Below are 24,260 nucleotides of genomic sequence, written 5' to 3'. Positions count from 1 at the left end.
AAAAATGTAAATCTCTGGAAGTCTAAAACGTGTTTTCCTGGCATCTGGAACTTAAAAATTGATAATTTAAAACAACGATTTTCGATTATTTTGTAGATTGTATTTATGTGGGGTTTTATTTCTCAAGATAATGAAATTCTAGTACACAATAGGAGTTAAAGGTATTGACCCGGTGTATTAACCCGAGGTACATGTTAAATATTTTCGGAAATTGCTTATTATAACCTTAGTAACAGAAAAGGTATGTACACCTCAGAACAATGATCAATTCCTTTAATAATGAACATATTTATGAAAAACGAATCACATTAATTACGTTCATAAAAAAATGTATCATCACCAATCACCGCCAACACATGCAGCCCCAGTTAAGAGTACAGGTGTAGTCCTCAGACATTTTCAAAAAAATGTATTGCATAAGGTATAGCATCCCATTTCATTTTTGTCACCGATGCGTCATATCATCAAAATGACATCTACATGTTGCCTATAAAACATTTTGAAGTACTTGAGAATTACCTTCAAGAAAGTACGCAACATTTTCTAATTGTCCTTAATCCTATGGGACCTTTTCAAATTCAAGAGCACCAAGACCAACCCTCTGCCACCCACCCGAAACCTTTTCCTGTTCTGGACGGAGGAGCCGGCGAATGTCGACACCTGCGCCTATAACAGGCGTGTGCTACAACAGCTTGTTCTGAATGTGCACGTTAAAACCTATGACCTGATCTAACAGGATTACTTTCTGTTGTTAACCTTTATTTCTAACTTTGGTTAATAAATCAGTGGAAGGTGAACTGCTGTCATTGTTATGTAATTATCGAATGAATGAATGAATGAATGAATGAATGTTTAACGACACCCCAGCACGAAAAATACATCGGCTATTGGGTGTCAAACTATGATAATGCAAATAAATAAAGTGATGATCAACATCAATATAAAAATTCAAGGTTTAAAGAAAAACAGTGTAAAGAACTGTGCCAAAAATACAAATACAAATATCACAGAATTTTACGGACACCGAATTTTACTCTAAACTTCAATTTGTGCTGTATTGGCCATTCTCAAAGAGAATGTTACATCCCTGCACCACGGTGAGGTTACAGCACGCGCAGGGGTGTAATTATCGAATGCTACGAGTTCATCAATATAGCAGAAAGTACAATTATACATTTTTGCTAAATGTACGTTCATTTTTTTTATTTTTTTTTGCCAGATTAGTTCTGAATCATCTACACTGCAGGTTTGATAAGGGGATTCGTAAATGACGAAGACAAGAAAATTTAGTTTTATGGGAGAGTTACAAAAGTCAACAAGTCAACTAGCTATTTGTGCAATTTTAAAAACTGAAGAAAAAGGTGGACCTTAGCTTTTACGGGCCTGATATAGGGTTTGCAAAGAAATCACTACGCATTTTTACAAGGATTTCAACTGATAGTGTGGGTAGAATGGTGAAAAGGTTTCAGGACAACTCATTTTGCCCGAATATCTCTATCGTTTAATAGTGTGGGTAGAATGGTGAAAAGGTTTCAGGACAACTAATTTTGCCCGAATATCTCTATCGTTTTTGCTCGAATTTCAGAATTTACTACACAGAATTAATGGAATATGGCCATACCTACTACCGACCGAAGAGAAACAACTCCAGTACATTTTTTAGCAATTTTTATTGTCACGAAATGTCTCCAAAGCCTGAGTCCTTATCAAAGCAATCCATTAAAAGAAACAGTTGTAATTTTGTTTTGTTTAACGACGCCAGTGGAAAAAAAAAGAAGTAAGTTTGTTTTGTTTACTAACACCACTAGAGCACATTGATTTATTATCACCGGGTATAGGATTTCAAATGTTTGGTAAGTTGTACATTATAATGATTTGTACATACTTAAGAGTACATACATGTATGTGCCAAATTGAGTGCTGTGAAACAGCTTTTATGAATATTGTCTAACTTTCACCTTCGACCATGATCATACACACCTTGACCTGGACCTATAAATTTGTTTATACTGTTTTAAAGTACAACTGTGCTATGGGCCAGCAAGGCACTTTTATTTATGTTACATGCAAAGTCAAAGTGATTTTTTTTTAATTTTTTTTATCAAACAGTATCCCTTCTGCTCCAGCGTTTGGTGTCTAGATATCAGAGCGTCTGAGAAACTTGAGGACATTATAACTGTATATAGTCCAGAGGATATGTGTACAAAAATGACAGAATAGTGCACTTTTTGATAAAAGCAAGAGACTTTGCATACACATACTAGACATCATAGATAATATTTTAAAGATTGGAGGCATTCTCAATATGACCCAGATATGACCTCTAAAGGTCATTTGAGGTCAATGTTCTAATTATGTCTTTAATTCTAGAGGTTCATTCATGGAAGTAGTTAAACATAAAATAACGTTAAAATATTATTTAGGGTTATTTTGACCATGATTTTATATAGCGAAATTGACATGGCGGCCATTTTGAAGGTCATATTGAGAATGCCTCCAGTCTTAAAATTAATCTCTATGATGTGTAGTATGTGTTTGCCAATTTTCATGCTTTTATTTTAAAATGCACGATTCATTCAAACAACACATCTCCCTGGTGCATCTGTTGTTCCATCAGAATTAAATGAATGAAAGATCCCTGAAATCTTTCAAAATGTTTATTGCAGACGTTTAGAGGCTATTTTCCAAAACGATGCACAACCAACTGGTGTCTGGTGCTATACCCTATTTTGACTTGCACATGATTTTTCTTCTTTTGTTTTGGTGAAACTCCACTACATAATACAGGCCCATATGAACGATGACTGGAGTGGGGTAGGCACAGACTCTAGTGGGGTAGAGTGGGGGACACAAACCATATGATTTATCTTTATCTATATAAGACAAAATACATTTTTGTCGTGGAGCGTGTGTGTGTATGCAAGTGCGTGTGTGTGTGTGTGTGTGTGTGTGTGTGTGTGTTTGTGAGTGTGTGTGTGTGTGTGAGTGTGCGTGTGTGCGTGTGTGAGTGAGTGTGTGTGTGTCTGTGTGTGTGTGTGTGTGTGTCTGTGTGTGTGTGTGTGTGTGTGCGTGTGTGTGCGCGTGTGTGGGGGTGGGTAGGAGGGGAGGCTATTCCACCACTCTCTCAGGTTCCCTCGGGTCTGTAACACCCTCTCCCCTCTCAGCCTTAAAACATTACAATGATCTTATGAGAAGATACACAGAGTCGAGTCGGATGTTACAGTGATGTTACAGTGATGTTACAGTGATGTTACTAGTGATGTTACAGTGATGTTACAGTGATGTTACTAGTGATGTTACAGTGATGTTACAGTGATGTTACAGTGATGTTACAGTGATGTTACAGTGATGTTACAGTGATGTTACTAGTGATGTTACAGTGATGTTACAGTGATGTTACTAGTGATGTTACAGTGATGTTACAGTGATGTTACAGTGATGTTACAGTGATGTTACAGTGATGTTACTAGTGATGTTACAGTGATGTTACTAGTGATGTTACAGTGATGTTACAGTGATGTTACAGTGATGTTACAGTGATGTTACAGTGATGTCACTAGTGATTTTGATGGAAACTCTGAAGTCATGACTGCATTCCGTTCCTATCTTTCAAACCACATAACACGTGAACATGTAACCGCTGAGCAACCGACGTCGACGCTACTGATGATGCTACTGGTAATGTTAATGTTGCTGCTGGTAATGCTGACGATGCTACTGATGATGCTACTGATGATGTTAATGTTGCTGCTGGTGACGATGCTACTGATGATGTTAATGTTGTTGCTGCTGGTGATCCTGCCGATGCTACTGATGATGTTAATGTTGTTGATGCTGGCGACACTACTGATGATGTTAATGTTGCTGCTGGTGATGCTGCAGATGATGCTACTGATGATGCTACTGATGATGTTAATATTGCTGCTGATGATGCTGCCGATGATGCTACTTATGATGTTAATGTTGCTGCTGGTGATGCTACCGATGATGCTACTGATGATGTTAATGTTGCTGCTGGTGATGCTGCCGATGATGCTACTGATGATGCTACTGATGATGTTAATGTTGCTGCTGCCGTTGATGCTACTGACGATGCTACTGATGATGTTAATGTTGGTGCTGGTGATGCTGCCGATGATGCTACTGATGACGCTACTGATGATTTTAATGTTGTTGTTGTGATGTTGTGATGCTGATGCTGATCATGATGATGACAATCATGGTAATGAAGAAATGGCCACGGCAAAAAAAAAAGAAAAGAAAAAAAAGAGATTAAATTTAATAGTCTTCATGATATTTCCCACAGCATTTTGTGTTGCCATTAAGAAACATCACACACAAAATGGAAATGCCGTACAAAATTGAAACCACCACGGCAGTCTCCACGGCACTGCCGATTGCTGTGGTAAATTGCTATAGATGTGATGGTAGTGACCATCTCCTGGTCTCACGCGTGTTCAACCACGGGTGATTGAGAATCATCCTGAAAGTCGGGCGTCTCCTGGGAGAAATATCCAGACACTGTTGCACGAGATCTCTGAACTCTGAAATACAATGAAAGAAAGTTTGTTTTGCTTAACGACACCACTAGAGCATATTGATTTATTAATCATCGGCTACTGGATGTCAAACATATGGAGACGAAACCCGCTACATCTTTCCGTTAGTAGCAAGGGGTCTTTTATAGGCACCATCCCACAGACAGGATAGCACTTACCACGGCCTTTGATATACCAGTCGTGGTGCACTCGCTAGAGCAAGAAATAGCCCAATAGGCCCACCGACGGGGATCGATCCTAGACCGATCGCGCGTCAAGCGAGCGTTTTCGCACTGAGTTACGTCCCGCCCCTGAAATACAATGATATTAATGATGGGGATGGGAAAATGTTTACCCTTCCTTTTTTGTTGTTGTTGTTGTTGAAGGTACAGGAACCTCTTCTTCCCCTCTGCATTCACCGCTACTATATAATTCACACTTAAGTAGTTAGACCCACCTATAACAATTCCTAGAACCGCGCCTGCCGTACAATGTTGATCACACTTACTCAGGGCTCGAATTTAACGGCGGCACCAACGGCAATTGCCGTCGCTGAGTTATAAATTGCCTCAACAGTGGCAAAATATATACACCTGGTGTACATAATATGCCAATATTTAACATTTTAACATTTGAAATATGTCTACATACAGCAAAATAACCTTTCAATCATGTTTATTTTCTGCAAATGTCACTTTAAAAAAATGCCACAGGCAGGCTCAAAATTGCCGTCGATGGGCTGTTTCACCCATGGCAATTCTTTTAAAAATTGCCGTGGGAGACAAATTCTTAAGTTCGAGCCCTGCTTACTGAAACGACTTATTACAAAAGAGAACTGGCCTCGGTGGTGTCGTGGTTAGGCCATCGGTCTACAGGCTTGTAGGTACTGGGTTCGGATCCCAGTCGAGACATGGGATTTTTAATCCAGAGACCGACTACGCAAAAAGAAAACTCGTCATTAAGCAGTTGCAGGCAGACCCACCTGTAACAAATCCTAGAACCGCGCCTGAGGTACAATGTTGATCACACTTATTGACAAGACTTATTACAAAAGGGGGGGGGGGGGGGGGCTAGACGTAGCCTAGTGGTAAGGTGCTCGTTCGATGCGTGGTCGGTGTGAGATCGACCCCAGTCGGTGGGCCCATTGGACTATTTCTCGTTCCAGCCAGTGCACCACGACTGGTATATCAAAGGCCGTGGTATGTGCTATAAAAGATCCCTTGCTGCTAATCGAAAAGAGTAGCAAATGAAGTGGCGACAGCGGGTCTTCTCTCTCAATATTTGTGTGACCGTAACCATATGGCGGACACCATATAAAAAAAGAAATGTTTTATTTAACGACGCACTCAACACATTTTATTTACGGTTATATGGCGTCAGACATATGGTTAAGGACCACACAGATTTTGAGAGGCAACCCGCTGTCGCCACTACATGGGCTACTCTTTCCGATTAGCAGCAAGGGATCTTTTATTTGCGCTTCCCACAGGCAGGATAGCACAAACCATGGCCTTTGTTGAACCAGTTATGGATCACTGGTCGGTGCAAGTGGTTTACACCTACCCATTGAGCCTTGCGGAGCACTCACTCAGGGTTTGGAGTCGGTATCTGGATTAAAAATCCCATGCCTCGACTGGGATCCGAACCCAGTACTAACCAGCCTGTAGACCGATGGCCTAACTACTACGCAACCAAGGCCGGTGCGGACGCCATATAACCATAAATAAAATGTGCTGTGTGCGTCGCTAAGTAAAACATTTCCTTTCTTTACACATACCTCGCGATACTGAGACGCGGAAGACAAGGACTGCTTTAGAGATCTGTCTGGGTGAGTGGAAAGGCACGTCACCGCACACCATAGCGTACAGCAAGACACCTAGCGACCACACTGTGGCGGGAGGTCCGTAGAACCGCTTGTATTCCAGCCATTCCGGGGGACGATAACGCCGAGTTCCTGTGGGAAATAAATAAATAAATCAATCAATCAATCAATCACGATCTGTCTATCTGTGTGGGAAGGCACGTCACCACAAACAATCGCGTACAGCAAGACACCTAACGACCAAACTGTGGCGGGAGGTCCGTGGAACGGCCTGTATTTCAAAAAGGGGTTCCTGTGCGAAATAAAGAAAGAAAGAAAGAAAGAAAAAAAATAAAATAAATAAAGAGTAAAATCATCAATGATAGATAAATAAATAAATAAATAAATAAATAGGGAAATAAATGAATAAAGAAAGAGAGAAAGAAAAAGAGAAAGAAAGAAATCATTACTGATAGAAAAAAAAGGAAGACAGAATAAAATTATCAATCAAAGATAGATAGTTAAATACATATATAGATAGAGAGATAGATAGATAGATAGGTAGGTAGGTAGGTAGGTAAATAAATAAATAGGGAAATAAATAAAGAAAGAGAGACAGAAAGAAAGAAAAAGAGAAAGATAGAAAGAAATCATTAATGATAGAAAAAAGGAAGAAAGCAAGAAAGAAAAACAAAGAAATCATTAAAGAGATGTGATAGAAAGATAGAAAGAAAAAGATCCGCTACCTTTACTACCCGATAACCCTCTTAATAACTGAACAACAAAGAAAAAGAAAGAAATGTTTTATTTAACGACGCACTCAACACATTTTATTTACGGTAATATGGCGTCAGACATATGGTTAAGGGCCACACAGATATTGAAAGAGGAAACCCGCTGTCGCCACATCATGAACTACTCTTTTCGAATAGCAGCAAGGGATACTTTATATGCACCATCCCACAGACAGTGTTTTACATACCACGGCCTTTGTTATACCAGTCGTGGTGCACTGGCATCTACCGACGGGGCTCGATCCCAGACCGACCGCGCATCGAGCGGGTGCTTTTTTTTTAAATATTTTTATTTGTGAAACTCAATATTGCACATATACATAAAATTTACAAATAAAAATAATAAAAAGATTCACACATATCCACGCACATACTCTCGCATAGAACCACTCACACATTTATCACGAACTCACACACATTCACACAAACACTCGCAAACATTAAAAGAAAATTGAGGGATATTGATCTTATAAGATAATATGACATTTTAAAGAAAAATACTAAATATAAATATCAGTTTTCAAGTGGGTATTTAAAAACTAATCCATCATTATTTAGATCAAGACAAATATTATTTTTAATATATTTATTAATAAATGCAGAAAATCTATTTTTAAAGCGATATTGATTGAAAAGTATTAAGAAGTACTGACGCATATAATGCTTAAAAAACTTAACAATATTAATATTTACACCCCTTGATTCCGCTATTAAACGTCTCTTGAAAACTGATATTCTATATATTGAGAGCAAAGCATTGATGAATTCATTTAAGCAATTTTGTATTTCTAAAGAAAAAACATTATCCATAAACATATAAATACATATTTCATGAAAAATAGAAATTAAATCATAAAGTTCATCACCATACAACAATAAATGACATATATCTTCTTCTTGTTTAAAACAAACAGGACACTGGCTAGATGCTACTTTACCGTATTTAAATAATTTGGAATATGTGAATATAATGTTATGTGCTATCTTAAAATCTAAGTCAACAAATTCCGAAGTCTTATCACAATAGTGTATAATTTTCCAAACTGGCTTCCAATCTATGACAAAACCCGAATCATGCCATTTTTCTAAACAAGAAGGTATTTTAAAATGTTGGGAAATTAATATAGAATATATTAATTTAACAGTAAATTTACTTACATTGATAGTTTCATTATTATTAATCAAAAACAAATCTTTAACTTGTGATGAACTTTTAATATTCTTTACAATAAGCTGTTTCCATTTATCAGGAAGCGAGCTTAGAATTACTTTATAAGCAGTAGCAATCTCTTCTGCTGACATATCAGGATGTTTTTCTTTAATAATTTCAACAATTGCAGATACAGGAAAAAATCCTGTTACAACTTCATATGCAATATCAGCCACCGTTATAATACTACTTTCAATAAAAGAATTAAAGAATAATAGTTTATTTTTGTAATTAATAAATGGATTATGAAATATTGGCTAATATAATATTTGATCTAAATCTATAGAGAAAAAGCATTCACGCTTTGAAATGTTGTCCCATGCCAACAAAACCTCCGCATAAAAAGGGTTAATGTTAGCCAAAGCAGGTTCATCAAAAACTATATTAAAAATATTAAAAGATAAGTTCATAATCATGTATTTACCAAGAAATTCAGACATTGTATGTTTCCAAACAGAACTGAAATCATTATTAAAATATTTGTTTAATAATTTAATACGAAAAGCAATTTTCTTTAAAAAGAAATATCTTGAATATTAAGCCCACCTGAACTTTTATTCCCAATAATAGTCGAATATTTTATTAATGGTATTTTATCATCCCACATAAATTTACAAATCAACTTCTGAATTTCTTGTTCAACCCACCTAGGAACATGAATTGCGCTAATTATATACCATAATCTAGAAGTTAATAAGGTATTCCACACTGTCGCTTTACCATTTAATGTAAGTTTTCTTTGTTTCCACATGTTAATCAATGAATTTAATTATTCAATTTTTATTTTCCATTGCAATCTTTCGCACAATGCTTTATTTGAACCTAAATAAATGCCAAGAATTTAAACACAATCTTTATTAACAGCAACAGGAGTGTTAAATGACAAATCTTTTTCCGCGGCTTTATCAAGACAAAGTACTTCTGATTTTTCAATATTTACTTTTGCACCCGTAGCAAGACAAAAATAATTGACAGTGTGAAAAACCATCTCAACAGACTGAGCATCTTGTACAGTGATAGTAGTATCATCAGCATGTTGAAATAATAAAGAATTAAATTCATTATTTAATTTTATTCAATTAATTTGTTGTTGACTTTTTAACAAGCTATTTGAAGGTTCAGCAACAATTACATAGAGCATCATCAAAATTGGACATCCCTGTCCATACCTCTAGTAACAGGAAAGAAAGGCGTTAAATGACCATTAATTTTAACACTACTTATAATATCATTATATAGTATTTTAATCCAAGAAATAAATTTATCACCAAAATTAAATTTATTCAAAACTTTGACTATAAAACTATGCGATACCCTATCAAACGCCTTTTCTTGATCTATTTTAAACATAAAACCTTCCTGGTTATCTACAAAATCAATAACATCACGGACTGACATAATATTATCAACTATATCCCTACCCGGAACACAACACGTTTGTTCAGGAGAAATAATAGATGACATAACTAATTTTAAACGATTTGCGAGAACTTTGGATATAATTTTATAATCAACATTTAAAAGACTTATTGGCCAAAAGTTTTTAAGATTAGTTTTATGTCCTTTTTTCTTATAAAAAGACTGATAATTCCTTTTTTTTTCATACTACGTGATAAATTTTGAATTGACATAACAACTTTATGAAAACAAGATTTTAATTTCTCCCAAAATTTAAGATAAAACTCAACAGTAAGGCCATCCGTACCTGGTGATTTATTCCTTTTCATACCTTTCAATGCTTTTGTTAATTCTTCAATCGATATATCATTATCACAAGTTTCACTTTCAAATTCAGTTATTTTATTCGAAATTAAATCTAAAACTTCTTCTTCTTTAACTACATCTATATCTTCTTTGGTATATAATTTAGAATAAACGTCATGTGCACATGCACGTATGTCTTCTGTTTTCCTAGATAATCCATTAATTGTATTACGTTCTTTAATTGAATTTGATTCTTGTTTTGATTTTCCTAAACTAAGAAAAAACGTTGTATTTTTATCAGACTCAAAATTCCATTGCACTTTTGATCTTAAAATAGCACCATTACATTTAGATTGTTCCATTAACTTTAATTTTTCTTGTAAAATGTGTAAATATGTTAAATCATGTTGTTTATTTAAAGCTAATTTAGAATATTCCCGTTTTAAAGCATTTTGAACAAAATAATATTTTTCATTGGCTAATTTACGATTATTAATAGCAAAATATGTTGCACATTTTTTCATTTTAAATTTTAAATTATCCCACCATACAAGAGGCTCTGTCTGAAACAAAGGACAGTCACAAGCATTATCTATAACATTAGAACTCGAATTACAAAAAAAGTTCATCATTCAATAACTCATTATTAAAAATCCAAATACCTTGACCCCTCTCCACACGAGAAAAATCCAACTTAAGAGACACAATATTATGATCACTAAAGGTGGTATAAGATATGTATGAATTAACAACAAAATGTAAAATATTGCTAGAGAGTAAAAAGAAATCTATCCTAGACTGTTTTAGAACACTTTGAACAATTTGTGTCCGATTAAACTCTCTCTTGTGAGGATTTCTATAAAGCCAAATATCTATCAGGTTAAACTTATCAAGAATAGACTGTAATACAGTACTACTTTTAAAATTAAAAGTATTATTATTAGTTCCAAGATCTAAAGAAGGATCAAATATATCATTACAATCTCCAGCCATTATAGTATTTTTTAAATCTATAAAGTTATTTAATTCTTTGAAAAAAAGAGAACTTTTTCATCAATATTATTTGGCGCATACACATTAATAAAACTGTATATATCATTATCAATGTTTGCATTAATTTTTAAAATTCTGCCTTCAATTTCAGAACTATTAAAAGTAAAATCATATGGACATTCCTTAGATATCAATATAGCCACACCCCTTCTATTTTTATATGGACAATTATTATAAAATATTTTCCCATCCCATAAATGCTTATATCTCTCAATAAAATTATCATCCCAAAATGTTTCTTGAAGAAAAATAAAATTAGCATGTCTACTTTTAATAGTTGCAAACACTGAATTCAACTTATCAATATCCCTCAACCCATTAACATTTAAAGACAATAACAACATTGTAAATAAAAAGAAATTCATAATACAATCCATTTAAAAGATTTTAAAGCTTACAACATTCTCACTCTCATTCATTCTTCGCTTATTCACACTATCGTCCACTTTTAGCAATCGCAGCTTGTCTCTTTTGTTTTCTCGTCGTGACCACACTCCAAATCGAGTCATCAGCCGGGCGTTTAACTAAGCGTGACCGACGCGAAAGCCCTCCTCTGTTGCGTGTTGTCAATTGTTGTTTCCATGGTGTCCGCGTCCTTCTTAACACTACTCTCAGCTGATATTCCTCCCGTACACTCAACGTTTCCAGTCGCCATCACACTTGGCCTTTTCTGTAGCTTGTCTTTGTTCATGACAGGTGTAATCTTGTTCTGAGAACTTTTCTCCTCAACATGACGTTCCTGCTGTCCCGTGACTGTAACCTGGCTCTCCTGCGACTCAACATTCATATCATCACTATCATCATCATCATCATCATCAATATATTCATTGTCATCATCATGTACACTGCACACGCACTCCTCTTCCTCCTTATTCCCACATCCATCACACAGAAAGGTTTTATTATAGTCTTTAACATAATGTCCCTTTTCCTTTGAAAAATGGCAAACGATGTTAGGGCAATTCCGAATGACACGACTGTCTGACATACAGATGTAACACACCTTAAGTTGGTTGTCATGCAGAACACGGAAAAATTCAACACCTTCAACTGTCTTAAATTTCATAGAATAAGGCAAACTTTTGATTTCTGGTGGAAGTTTAACTCGAACATACCTTGTTCCATCCGAGGGCGCTTTACCACTGGGATTCGTCCCGCCCCGACGCCACATGGAACATTTTGTTTTCAAAAACCTGGTTACCGATATATGTAGTCAATTCATTTCATTTTTTTTTCTTTTTAAAATATTGTAACAAATCTGTATATTTCCATTACTTTCCTGAATAACCTGATTCGTTGTCTGTCCTTTTTCTACTTATGTTTGGTTTCTTAATTTTATTCTTGGTTTTTGTACTTCTTATACTAACATCTTCTAGCACACTATTAGCACTTTAATCAGCCATTCTATGAATCAGATTATTGATGGGTAAGTTACAGGAACGATCATTCAGATCCATTGATTTTCCAAACAGTGGCATGAGACCATATAATATTGTAATGTTTAGGCTTGGATTGTATAGTTAATATCGCGTTATGTAATATTTGGGGAGGGGTTAAAACATAATAATGTTATATTGTATTTTGGGATACCGTTTGAGAAGATAATTAAGTTAGAATTGTTTATTTTATTTACGTAATTTTTGTTGTAGCGATGTATAATTTTCGGCAATATTCGGCTATAATTAAGTTTGTCGTTAATCTTCGTTATTTCTACGAAGAATTGTTTGGATAGGTTAACCAATCGTCATGTCCGATTAATGTCATGTCATTAATTTGGACCAATGAGAGCCATTCCATGTATTAATGCTAGATTTGTCCATCCGTTTACTCACTTCTGATTGTTCAACCACAGGTACAACATGTGTTTATGTTGATTGTGTTATTTTATGTGTAGATTTTGAATGGCTCTCTCTCACTCTGTTAATATTCCAAATTGTTTTTAGATTTAGTATGTGAGAACCGACAATGATAAGCTATTTATTTATTGTGTAATTCATTAACCAAATGGTAGTGTATTTGTGTTAGTTGTCACCGTCTCGCATTGCATTACCGTAAACCTTAAAATTATTGTTAGGTATATTTTGTATTGACACTTGAGAGGTTACTAAAATATTTTTGAAAGGAGATTATTGGAATTTCAGAGAGAGGAATTGAGTGAAGGAAATACTATTTCCGTCTCGTAAACTTTCAAGTATTCCACGTTTGGGAATCTTGTGGTTTCACGAGTGGGAATGAATGTTTAGGTACGTTTTCGATGTTTGGGATTGATTTTCATTCTCTTAGAATAAACAAATGGTAATCTATATTGGGATTCTTATTGTTTTATTGGCGGGGAATTGAATGGTGGCTGAGTTGCGGGAAATTTGAATAACTGTTATATAACCTGGATCTCTGTCATTCATGAAATATATTAAAATCTTAATTATTTTGCTGGTTAACTGTAATTGATTTTTATGATTTATTGAAACCCTTAAATAAACACTGAAAAAAGACGACTTATGTGATTATTTTATTAGTTAGTGAGAAAGGTTAATCATGAGTTTACATATTGAAATGTAATTTTGGAAGTCTACGACCGAAAGGGGTAGCCGAACCCAGCAAGACATTCGATTTTCGCACCGGTCTATAAGTGGGCACGTGCTGAGAAAGCGAAATCGTTACAATATGTACAGGGAATCACAACTGTATACTTAAGCTGGCCGCACACTGCCTTTGCGGGCTACGGTTTTTGATCGGCGCCACGAATCTCAGAGCCGCATGTATGCCTTGGTGTGCGGATAACGCCGTGGCCCTGCCGCAGTGGTTTCATGCCGGCGGTCCTTGGCGCAGCAATGACCGCAGAAATCAAAATTATTTGATATTTGCCGGCGTCATTTGTAAATGACGCCGGCGAATAAGCCGCCGGTCAAAAACAAAATAAGGCGCCGGTTAAACAAAATGGTGTCTGCGCCAGCTCGTTGCTCACCCCGGAATGCATGGTAGTACCCTTGGCGCACGAACTCCGCCGAGCCGAAGTCGATGAGCTTAACCCGCTCGTCCCTGTCAATGAGAACGTTCTCCGCCTTAATGTCCCCGTGCATGACGCCGCTCTTCTCGATCTCGCTGACCGCTACCACTAACTGGTAGAAGAAGTGTCTTGCCTTGAGCTCACTGAGGTCGCCATGCACTTCTATGTAGTTGCACAGCGACATGGCGCCTTCCGGTCTCTCCATGACCATGACGTAGCAGCAGGAGTCTCCGTAGAAGTCGAGCAGTCTGATGACGCCACGCACGTTCTGCACGCTGCTGAGCAGACAGACTTCTAGAGGGACCGTCCGACCGTTCATCTGAAACACAATCCAGATTACTATGACTGTAAGAGAGCTAAACGGATATTTGGAAGGTTATGACGCTCTCATTACAGTCAGAGACCTAGCCAGAGTATTTTGACTGTAAGGGAGCTAGACGGACATTTGGAAGGTTATGACTCTCTCATTACAGTCAGAGACCTAGCCCGAGTACTCTGACTGTAAGAGAGCTAGAAGGACATTTGGAAGGTTATGATGCTCTCATTACAGTCAGAGACCAAGCTATGTATTTTTTTTTTCTTCACAATCGCTGCCCAACAAAGAGTAGTCAAAGATTCCCTCTCTAATACCACAACAATCCTATGTTTGACGTCAAATACCTTTACATCGAGTTTCGTGATTAAAACAAATCCACATATTAATCACTAATACACACACTACAGAAAGAAACCCGATAGCACCCACATTCAACCAAGCTTCGGACAGCAGAATTCTACGCTCGTTGACGTATATCGTGACGTAGAATCACATGTGCCCCCCCCCCCCCCATTTTTAGCAGCAGCGATGGTTTTATATAGTTATACATCATATATACACACACACACACACACACACACACACACGCACACACACACAGTCGAGCACCGTTGTACCGAACGTGCTTGAGTCAATATATCGCTTGTGTCGATATCGATGGCAGGTCACGGCAAAAACGTGTATTAACTAGCATGTCTCGGTCGAGTCGATACGTTTGAGTCGATATTACGTTTGTGTCGATAGTATGTTTGTGTCGATATATGTTTTGGTCCCAACGTAGACGTTTATATGGAAAAATATCTCTATGTGTCGATATTAATATTATGTGTTAAAATAAATAACATTTTAAAAAAGGTAGATATGAATTGTGCGATCTGAAATCAATGCCCTATCGGTATTGTGAGCATGTAACCAACCATCAAAAGAGTTGCCCACAATTGACTGTAAACACGATTTGTAATTACAGCAACAGTTCACGTTTAAGACAAACGAAACCGGCCTCGGTGGCGCAGTGGTTAAGCCATCGGACTACAGGCTGATAGGTACATGGTTCGCAGCCAGTGTGTTTGTGTTAGTGGTGTAACAGTACATCAAACTATCGATATATTGCGATAGTTAGTGTCTCGATAGCAATGCATCGATAGTTAATTCAACTATCGATAACTATCGCAATTGTTTGCTCCACTATCGATAGTTTCGATAGTATGCATAGGAAAATCCTTTGATCTTGTGGAGTAAAAATAATCAAAGATATTCATCGTTATCCATCACTGCAAAGAAGTAACTCTGCGTCCCTGCTACGTCGGTACCCTCAGATAGTGTTTTCAGCAGCCGGCGATATTGTCACTGCACAGTGATCGCAATTAAAGTCAAAACACGTGGTCAGTTAATTTTTCTACACAAACATTGGAAACCTTAACAATTTTATTTTTCTGCAGAAACATTCGAAACCATAAATAAAGAGTCTAATAATAAGTTGATCTTTCTACAAAAACATTGGACACCATAGAAAATAAAGCATAACAACAATATGGGGTTTTATATTATAAATTTATTATATATCATTTCACTACCTTGTGACATTATTACAAATAATTAAGTACAAACACAAACATACACACAAACACAAACATACGTATATTTATATTACTATTATCAAGCGATTTAACAATTCACAAGGCTATTGCAATACTACTGCAATAGTACTATCACTATTGCAATACTATCACAATAGTAGTTTAACTATCGCAATCCTATTGTAATAGTATAACTGACCGCAATAGTCACCCTTAGTGTGTGTGTGTGTGTGTGTGTGTGTGTGTGTGTGCGGACAATCAGAGACTTTCCGACAGGTGGCGCTGGTGCACTATACACCATTCCTTTTTCTAAATTTGTATTGTCGTAAAGCACCGATCGGTATATCCACTCTATTATTCCCGACCTAATTGTGAGCATGTATGTGACTAAAGCGTAGAACGGCTAAAAATTAAAGTAAATAATAAAAATCTACGAAATTCCGCAGTTGGTAGTAAAAAAAATAAAATGGAAGAATAAAAACAGAACAAAATAATGTCCAGCTAAATCGTGGGTTTTCCCCAACCACGTAGGCTACTCCCTACCGTTCTTACAATTTTCTATTGCTGTTTGTAATAACTTTGTACTTTGTGATGCCTCGACCAGAAGCGGTCAGGCCCTTTATAAGGGCCCTATGGGCAACCTAGGGAGACACCACAGCATCGTAAAGGTCTAAAATTAACGAGCTACTCTCGATTCACTAATATCAAAACCTATATTAGCTCGGCCATTTACCTTTCGACCGACCGTTCAAAATTGCGCCAAATTCCCTCAATCAAAATTGCGCACCCTTTTCTCTTTGGCATTTAACTGCTCCATTCAAATTCCATAGCACCACCACCACCCCCACCCGCCTGCTACCGATTTGATCGGGCTGCTGGTGCTCCCTTGCACCTGCCACTGCAGGCGGTCCCTCCTCTCCCCCCCCCCCCCCCCCCCCACCTTTCCTGTCATGGACGGAGGAGCCGGCCAAGGCCGGCTCTTGTGCCCACGACAGGCGTGCGCTACAACAGCTTGTTCTGAATGTGCACGTAAAACCCTATGACATGACATGACATGACAATTTTCTATCATATATCCACCATGCAAAAACCATTAAATGTGTACATATTTGACTGATAATACTTGAGTGTTTGCAATAAAAAAACGGTAACAGCATTTAATAAAGTTTTAATTTGTAAAACGCCACGTTCCATTCTTAGCTGTTTACTTCCGGGTTCTATTCAATGTTATTTGTTTACCATAGTTTGACACCCAGTAGCCGATGTATTTTTCGTGCTGGAGTGTCGTTAAACATTCATTCATTCATTTACTATTCAATGTTTGTTATCGCGATTTAATATGAAGATATACGTGTTTAAAACCACAAATTATTCGTTTGCAGAGTAGAGTAAATTCAACCAAATTTGTCAACAATTATTTTTAATAAATTATTTCAATGAAATAAAAAAAAACCCACCCAAACCCAACCCAACCCAACCCAAACAAAATAAATAAATAAATAAATAAATAAATATATATATATATATATATATATATATTCAATGTAAAATACAAAACAAAAAAAATGTTTATATGTATACATGTAATAAATTTAAAAAAATCAATAACATACATATATAATTACAGAAATAAATATTAAATTCACAAATGATGAAAAATAAATAGGAAATTTAAAATATTAAATATATAGTGTTTTTGTTCTTAATTTTTATTTTTTTCACATGTAAGTAAAAATATAACAATGCTTTTTCATACACATTTACATGAAATTAGAAATGATAGTGGTATTGTTTTTCAATATTTATAATTTGTTAATGTAAATAATTTAATTTGTGTGTAAAAAATGACATAATCTGATAGGAATTCTGATTTCACTGAGCCTGTTTTAACATAAATCTATTTGACCTACCGGTATCTAAATTTGATACTTTTCAGTACTTATATTAAGAAAAGTCCAATGTAAATAATCTTTATCATGGTTCATACACTTATTTACCAAGAAAATTCATGACTTTCCATGATTTCCACTGATAATGAAATTAACAGCAATTGAAAACTGCTTTAGACATTATACTATTTTTTCTCTCCAAAGGCTGCAAGAGTAATAAATTATAAATTAAAGAAACAAAATACTGCTATTTTACAAATGTGGATTTCTAAAACCAGATGCAGCAAGAAATAATTATGACTATATATAAAAGTACACTTATGGTTTACTAATAGTTTAAAGTGAATATAGGTACAACACCAATTAACACTAATTACATTAATTTCAAGAGATGCATTACATGCAGTATTCACACATGGCTTGTTTCATGTTCAATGTATGATGAGTTACTTGCTTAGCATGTACATGTTTTTGATAAACTGTACATAAACAATACCTATCTGGTATTTATATTTTCAGTCCAACAGTGTGGGTTTTTTCAATGCCATGCTAGAATTTATCACAATGTAGTCAACATACTCCCCCAAAAAGTAAAAGTATTATAAACTGTTATAGGCTTAAACAGACACTGGAGAATAAAATGTTGGGATTTTACTACATTTGTCCAAAATAGTCCAGTTAGGCAATAATAAAAAAAAAAGACAAAGAATAAAAAGAGACCCCCCCCCCCCCCCCCTCTCCAAAAAAAGAAAGAAAGAAAAAAAAGAAATTTATTTTTTGAACAAATATTAAAATTTCCAGTTTCAGGATATTTATGTAAATAAATTCTAGATTATAATTTGGAAAGTATTTTGTTATGGTTAGTTTGTTTTTGGGTCAGTAGCAAAAACAAAACAGTTAGTTCTGTTATGCCTCAAGTATTTAATCAAATCTCACATTGCAAAACAAGCTCCGCAGTCTCTTTAGAATAACCAGTAATGAAAAGAAATTAACATATTTTTACAACATCTCAGCACATTTTAAAGTTAGTGTTAAACATGTGTTTCAGAAAAACAGCCTTCATAATTTTGACCCATGGTTTTGACACTTGGCATAGATACTGACTCACCAACAAGGTAAACCCATGGCCACCACACAGGCTACTCCTACCAATTACTTTAATTTCAGGATTTTCACTTTCATTGGAGTTATTTGTTTAAACCACCATCACAGCATCCTTTGGTAGTGTTTTTGTCAGTAATTTCAGATATGCTTAGTATAAAAAGAAAATGCATCCTACATACATATTACAGCTTACAAAAGAGATATCCAACTAATAGGCTCCCTATAGATAGATTAACAAAGGAATAATCAAATGTAGAGTTTAACAAATGAAGAAAAGAAAATTTTATTCTGCCTTGTACCTAAACAAAATTGTGGGAACCTGATTAAAAAATATTAGGTAGGGCCAGTCTAAACTTTAAAAAAAACAACAACACAAAAACTACATCTGTACTCTGTTTAAATTTAAAAAAACTGGGGGAAAATAATCAGGGTAAGCCTTTTTTTCAGGTAGGGTCGGTTTCAAGAAACAATTGTTTTTGTACCTCAATGGGCACTCCACATATCACTATTCTGTTTATATTGTATGCATGCTATTTGCATGTCTCAAACTATTATTTTCTTCTTCTTCAAATTGTGTATTAGGGGCTGTGGAAGAGGTGAGGGCCGACAGGGCCATGGTCTCCTCTTTTTTTCCTGTTACTGTTCTCAAAAGTCTGGAGATGTCATAGGCCCTATGTTAACATCTGATATTTAAACTTATTCTGGGTGAGCATGTCTCCGAACCCCCAACAACAGGTTCGGGCCCTCAAATACATGTATACACACATCTCTCTGTCTCTGTCTCTCTGTCTCTCACACACACCACAGCCTTTTAACAAACAACGCACTATAAGTACCCCCACCCCATCCCCACTTTCAAATACACTCCGCTGGCCTTGTACATAAATAAAAAATAGTGTTGTTTCTGAAAAAAAAAATTCTTTTAGTCTGAAATTATTGATTAAAAATACATTAATTAATTAATTAAATAATCGACAACAAACATGATCAATGCCATGGGGGGGGGGGGGGGGGTAGGACAACTCACCTAAACCCTCCCCCTCACCAAAAAGCAGTGAACAAAACACACAAATAAACAAATGTCCACATAGCATACATACAAGGAAGAAAATATAATATTTCAACTAGATTTTATTCAAATAATATATAAATAATTAATTTTGTTTTAAATCCACACACCGATAATGGATAGGTTTTTGGCAATGACATACAAACGCCTCGTTTTTCAGCGATTCACTCTTTTTTTTTTTTTTTGTTGTTATTGTATTTTGTCATATACTAGATCCGTTATGCAGTCCAGACAATCTTTGTGCAATGCATCATCGTCTAAAAAAATATGACCACTTTTACTGTTCGTACAGAGGTGGACAAGTAATTTTATACGACCAGTGGCTTCAAATCACACCACTGAACAGCTGTTTAAAGCGAGACTCTAGGGTGTATAGTGACGACGCGACCTCTAAGGGGGAGATAATTTCTGGGTGTTCGCCATTGCTGGATGAAAAAGAATGAACGTTAACTTACCTTTCCCCAACGTTTGATCTTTTGTCGTTTGATGGATTTTAATGCGACCTGAAATAACGAAACACTAAAGACTAGTTCTTTAATTTATAGTGGGTTTTTTTTGTTTAACGACACCACTGAAGCACATTGATTAATTAATCATCGGCTATTGGATGTAAAGCATTTGGTAATTCTAACACGTAGTCATGAGGAAACCCGCTACATTTTTCCTAATGCGGAAAGGGATCTTTTATATGCATTTTCCCACAGACAGGAAAACACATACCACGACCTTTTTCCAGTTGGGGCGCAGTGGTTGGAACGAAAAAAAATCAACAACCCAATCAGCTGAATGGATAGAAACCGAGGTGGTTCGATCCTGTGACGCGAGCACCTTAAGCGAGCACTCAACTGCCTGAGCTAATCCCGCCTCCTTTAATTTTATGGTGTAGTTACACTCTGGACAGCGCCCTGATAAGTTTGTGTCTAAAGTACTAATCAAAATTATACCCAGGTAATTTTCCAGTCTTACATATTAGTTATAAAACTACCTGGAATAAAAACCATAAACAATGTTTCAGTATTATCATGACCTGTTATGGTATTGCAACAACCGGTACCAAAAATGACAACAAATGACCTATTATAGATAGAAATATGAGATGTATTTATAATTTTACTGTAAAACATATGTAATTTGAAACAGACTATAACACCCAGTTTGATATTGAACACACCTGAGACCAACCCTCTGCTTAGCTTAATACTTGTGATTTCACCTGTCAGCTTTAATCAATATCAATCTGGTTGTTTTAGTCTGTTCCAAATTACATATGTTTTGCAGTAAAATCTCATATTTCTATCTATAACAGGCCATTTACTGTAATTTTTTCTACCAGTTGTTTGAATACCATAACAGGTCATGATAATACTGAAATTTTTTTATGGTTTTTATTCCAGGGATTTTCATAACTAATATATAAGACTGGAAAATCACCTGGGTATAATTTTGATTAGTACTTCAGTACATATACACGATGAATATATATCCCCCCCCCCCCCGACACACACACACACACCCTCACCCACACCCACACAGACCCACACGGACCCACACCCATACACAGAGGAAATTATGTGGGGTGTGGTCTACACTGTGACGTGTGATATTTTTAGGGAAACAAAGCAAAATTGTGAGTAAAAACATATGCAACGCACACTGCACGCTTTGCACTCATTCCTGCTGTCACATGTTTTTTTACATACAAGTTTGAATGTTTTGCTACTTTACATTCAGAGACCAAGCTTAGCACGAGTTGCCTACTATGACTGTAAGAGAGCTAGACGGACATTTGGAAGGTTCTACGCTCTCAATATGTAACCTATGGGTCTACAAGTTTCACCATATGTGGTACATTAAATAGGTAACATATCTACAATGTATATAGAAATGCGTGTGAAATACCAAATTTACAGTCCCGATTCATGATACAATTCCACATTCAGAAATTCAGAACCACTGGCGTAGTATGCACATTGGAGGGTGGGTGAGTGTGTGTGTGTGTGGGGGGGGGGGGGGGGGGGAGGTTGAGTGTATATATGTGTGTGTGTGTGTGTGTGTGTGTGTGTGTGTGTGTGTCCCAAAGCATTGTTTAAGGTAAGGTATTTTTTTCAAGAAATGACAAATATACAATTAGTTCTGTAGAAAAACGATTCAGTTGACAATGGACATAACCATATGGAATTTTTAGATTTGCGGGTGTTATTGTCTATTTGGTGCCCGCAAATGTTTAATTTTTAACCTCAGGCTAACGCCCCCCCCCCCCCCCCCATATTTTGCGACAGTTGTAATTTTAGTATATATTAATTTTCATTTTTTTACGATCCCCTCCAAACCTCCCCCAAAGTTCCATTGGCATTCCATCTCATGTCATCCCCTTCCCCCCCAAATGGATTTTCTGGATCCGCCACTGACTTACTGGAAGTCCGTCGCATTTTCGGGTGGCCGAGTGGACTGTGCCGAAATAACCTTTACCCAGGAGATGACCAATATGGTAGGCTTCATCGGGATCGTGTTGCACTATGTGCTGATTGTGTGATGACTTTGACACTGACTGAGCTAAAAAAAGAAGAAAAAAAAGGGGTTTTTGGGTGGGGTTTTTCACTAAGTAAAAATATGTCCGGCAATGGTGGCGTCATCGTTAGGCTATCGGTCTACAGGCTGGTAGGTACTGGGTTCGGATCCCAGTCAAGGCATGGAATTTTTAATCCAGATACAGATTCCAAACCCTGAGTGAGTGCTCCGCAAGGCTCAATGGGTAGATGTAAACCACTTGCACCGACCAGTGATCCATAACTGGTTCAACAAAGGCCATGGTTTGTGCTATCCTGCCTGTGGGAAGCGCAACTAAAAGATCCCTTGCTGCCTGTGGCGACAGCGGGTTTCCTCTAAAAAAAAAAACAGTGTCAGAATGACTATATGTTTGACGTCCAATAGCCGATGATAAGATAAAAAAATCAATGTGCTCTAGTGGCGTCGTTAAATAAAACTTAAATTCCGTAATCACCCGAATCATACCGGATAATACGTAATCACCCGAAGTGCTCCGGAAATGAATGGCACAAATTTTGGCGACAGATTTAGGTGTCTTTTTTTCTTTTTATTATTATTATTATTTTTTTTTTTTTTAACGACATCACTAAAGCACATTGATTTATTAATCATCAGCTATTGGATGTCAAACAGTTGGTCATTTTGACATATTATCTTAGAGGAGGAAACCCGCTACATTTTTCCATTAGTAGCAAGGTGTCTTTTATATGTACCAATCCATAGCCAGAATAGCATATACCACGGCCTTTGATATGCCAGCCGTGGTGCACTGGCTGAAACGAGGAATAGCCCAAATGACACTCCAAATGATCCAAGACCGACCGCTTTACCACAGACTGCCAGACAGACAAAGACAGTAGGACAGAGTCAAAGAGGCGGTGATCGGTGAGAGAGAGAGAGAGAGAGAGAGAGAGAGAGAGAGAGAGAGAGAGAGAGAGAGAGAGAGAGAGAGAGAGAGAGAGAGAGAGAGAGAGAGACTAGCCACGCCTACCTTTGGAGGAGACAGGAGCCAACTTGTATGGCTGCTGCCGACGTCGTTGTTCATCATGGGTGCAACACCTTCTTAATATTCCTCCCATTATGGTCTACATGTCATAACTGGTATTAGCCGGATCACCTTCTTTGGAGAATATTGAAAAGAATGACTGCTAAAACAACTGTCACCGACTCGTGTTCCGGGTAAAATGGCGAGCACCGGACGAGTCTATATCTCTGGAAATGCGTATTTCGTGCCCTTACTTCTGTATTTGGAGAGTTTCACCGCCAACTGATTAAGAAATGAGTCAGTCTGCATATCACAGTGTTCATGCTTAATGCCATGAACGTAGAACAAGTGTCAAGTTGCCAGCAAACGAAACTCTAAGAACGAAAAAGTTAGTCTGACAATATGACGTCATCCGAAGAGACCAATGACGTCATTGAGAGACTAGTGTGCAGGTTCTAATATACCAAATCAATTCCTATTGCCGATTATGTTAACGTTTACTAATAAAACTGATATAGGCTAAGGAACGTATTAACACACCCAGGAAGCATAGGCACTTGATGACAGGATAATGTAAATATTGTCAATATACCACAATATACCCCTCAAAAACCCTCTTAGCACACACTAGCCTACATACAAACCCCTGAAAATATTGCTGTTGTC

The 24,260-nt window shown here is 36.6% G+C and overlaps 1 protein-coding gene across 3 annotated transcripts; it reads right to left on the bottom strand.

The window, feature by feature from the left end:
* Positions 1–1,039: 1,039 nt before the first annotated feature.
* LOC121386747 (serine/threonine-protein kinase pim-3-like) lies at positions 1,040–24,010 on the bottom strand. 3 transcript variants are annotated; one of them, XM_041517746.1, is made up of 6 exons: positions 23,601–24,009; positions 22,476–22,615; positions 20,518–20,565; positions 14,066–14,426; positions 6,316–6,492; positions 1,041–4,198 (listed from the first exon to the last, which is right to left on the bottom strand). In XM_041517746.1, exons 1-6 carry the CDS (start codon positions 23,686–23,688, stop codon positions 3,603–3,605), a joined length of 1,410 nt encoding a protein of 469 aa, XP_041373680.1. In that variant the 5' UTR covers positions 23,689–24,009; the 3' UTR covers positions 1,041–3,602. The 3 variants fall into 3 exon arrangements, with proteins under 3 accessions (XP_041373681.1, XP_041373680.1, XP_041373682.1); XM_041517748.1 differs by lacking the exon at positions 1,041–4,198 and adding an exon at positions 4,267–4,544 and having other exon boundaries at positions 23,601–24,004; XM_041517747.1 differs by lacking the exon at positions 20,518–20,565 and having other exon boundaries at positions 1,040–4,198; positions 23,601–24,010.
* Positions 24,011–24,260: the final 250 nt, after the last annotated feature.

The sequence above is a fragment of the Gigantopelta aegis genome, chromosome 12 (genome assembly GCF_016097555.1).
Source record: "Gigantopelta aegis isolate Gae_Host chromosome 12, Gae_host_genome, whole genome shotgun sequence".
Lineage (NCBI taxonomy): Eukaryota > Metazoa > Mollusca > Gastropoda > Neomphalida > Peltospiridae > Gigantopelta > Gigantopelta aegis.
This window is presented reverse-complemented; position numbering and strand designations above follow the sequence as displayed.

Excerpts from the sequence above, each read along its gene's own strand:
- LOC121386747 (XM_041517746.1), bottom strand. The coding sequence starts at position 23,688 with ATGGGAGGAATATTAAGAAGGTGTTGCACCCATGATGAACAACGACGT. Across the intron at positions 20,566-22,475 it reads GAAAATGCGACGGACTTCCA|GTCGCATTAAAATCCATCAA; the intron begins GTAAGTCAGTGG and ends TCGTTATTTCAG. Across the intron at positions 6,493-14,065 it reads GTACTACCATGCATTCCGGG|GAACTCGGCGTTATCGTCCC; the intron begins GTGAGCAACGAG and ends TATTTCCCACAG.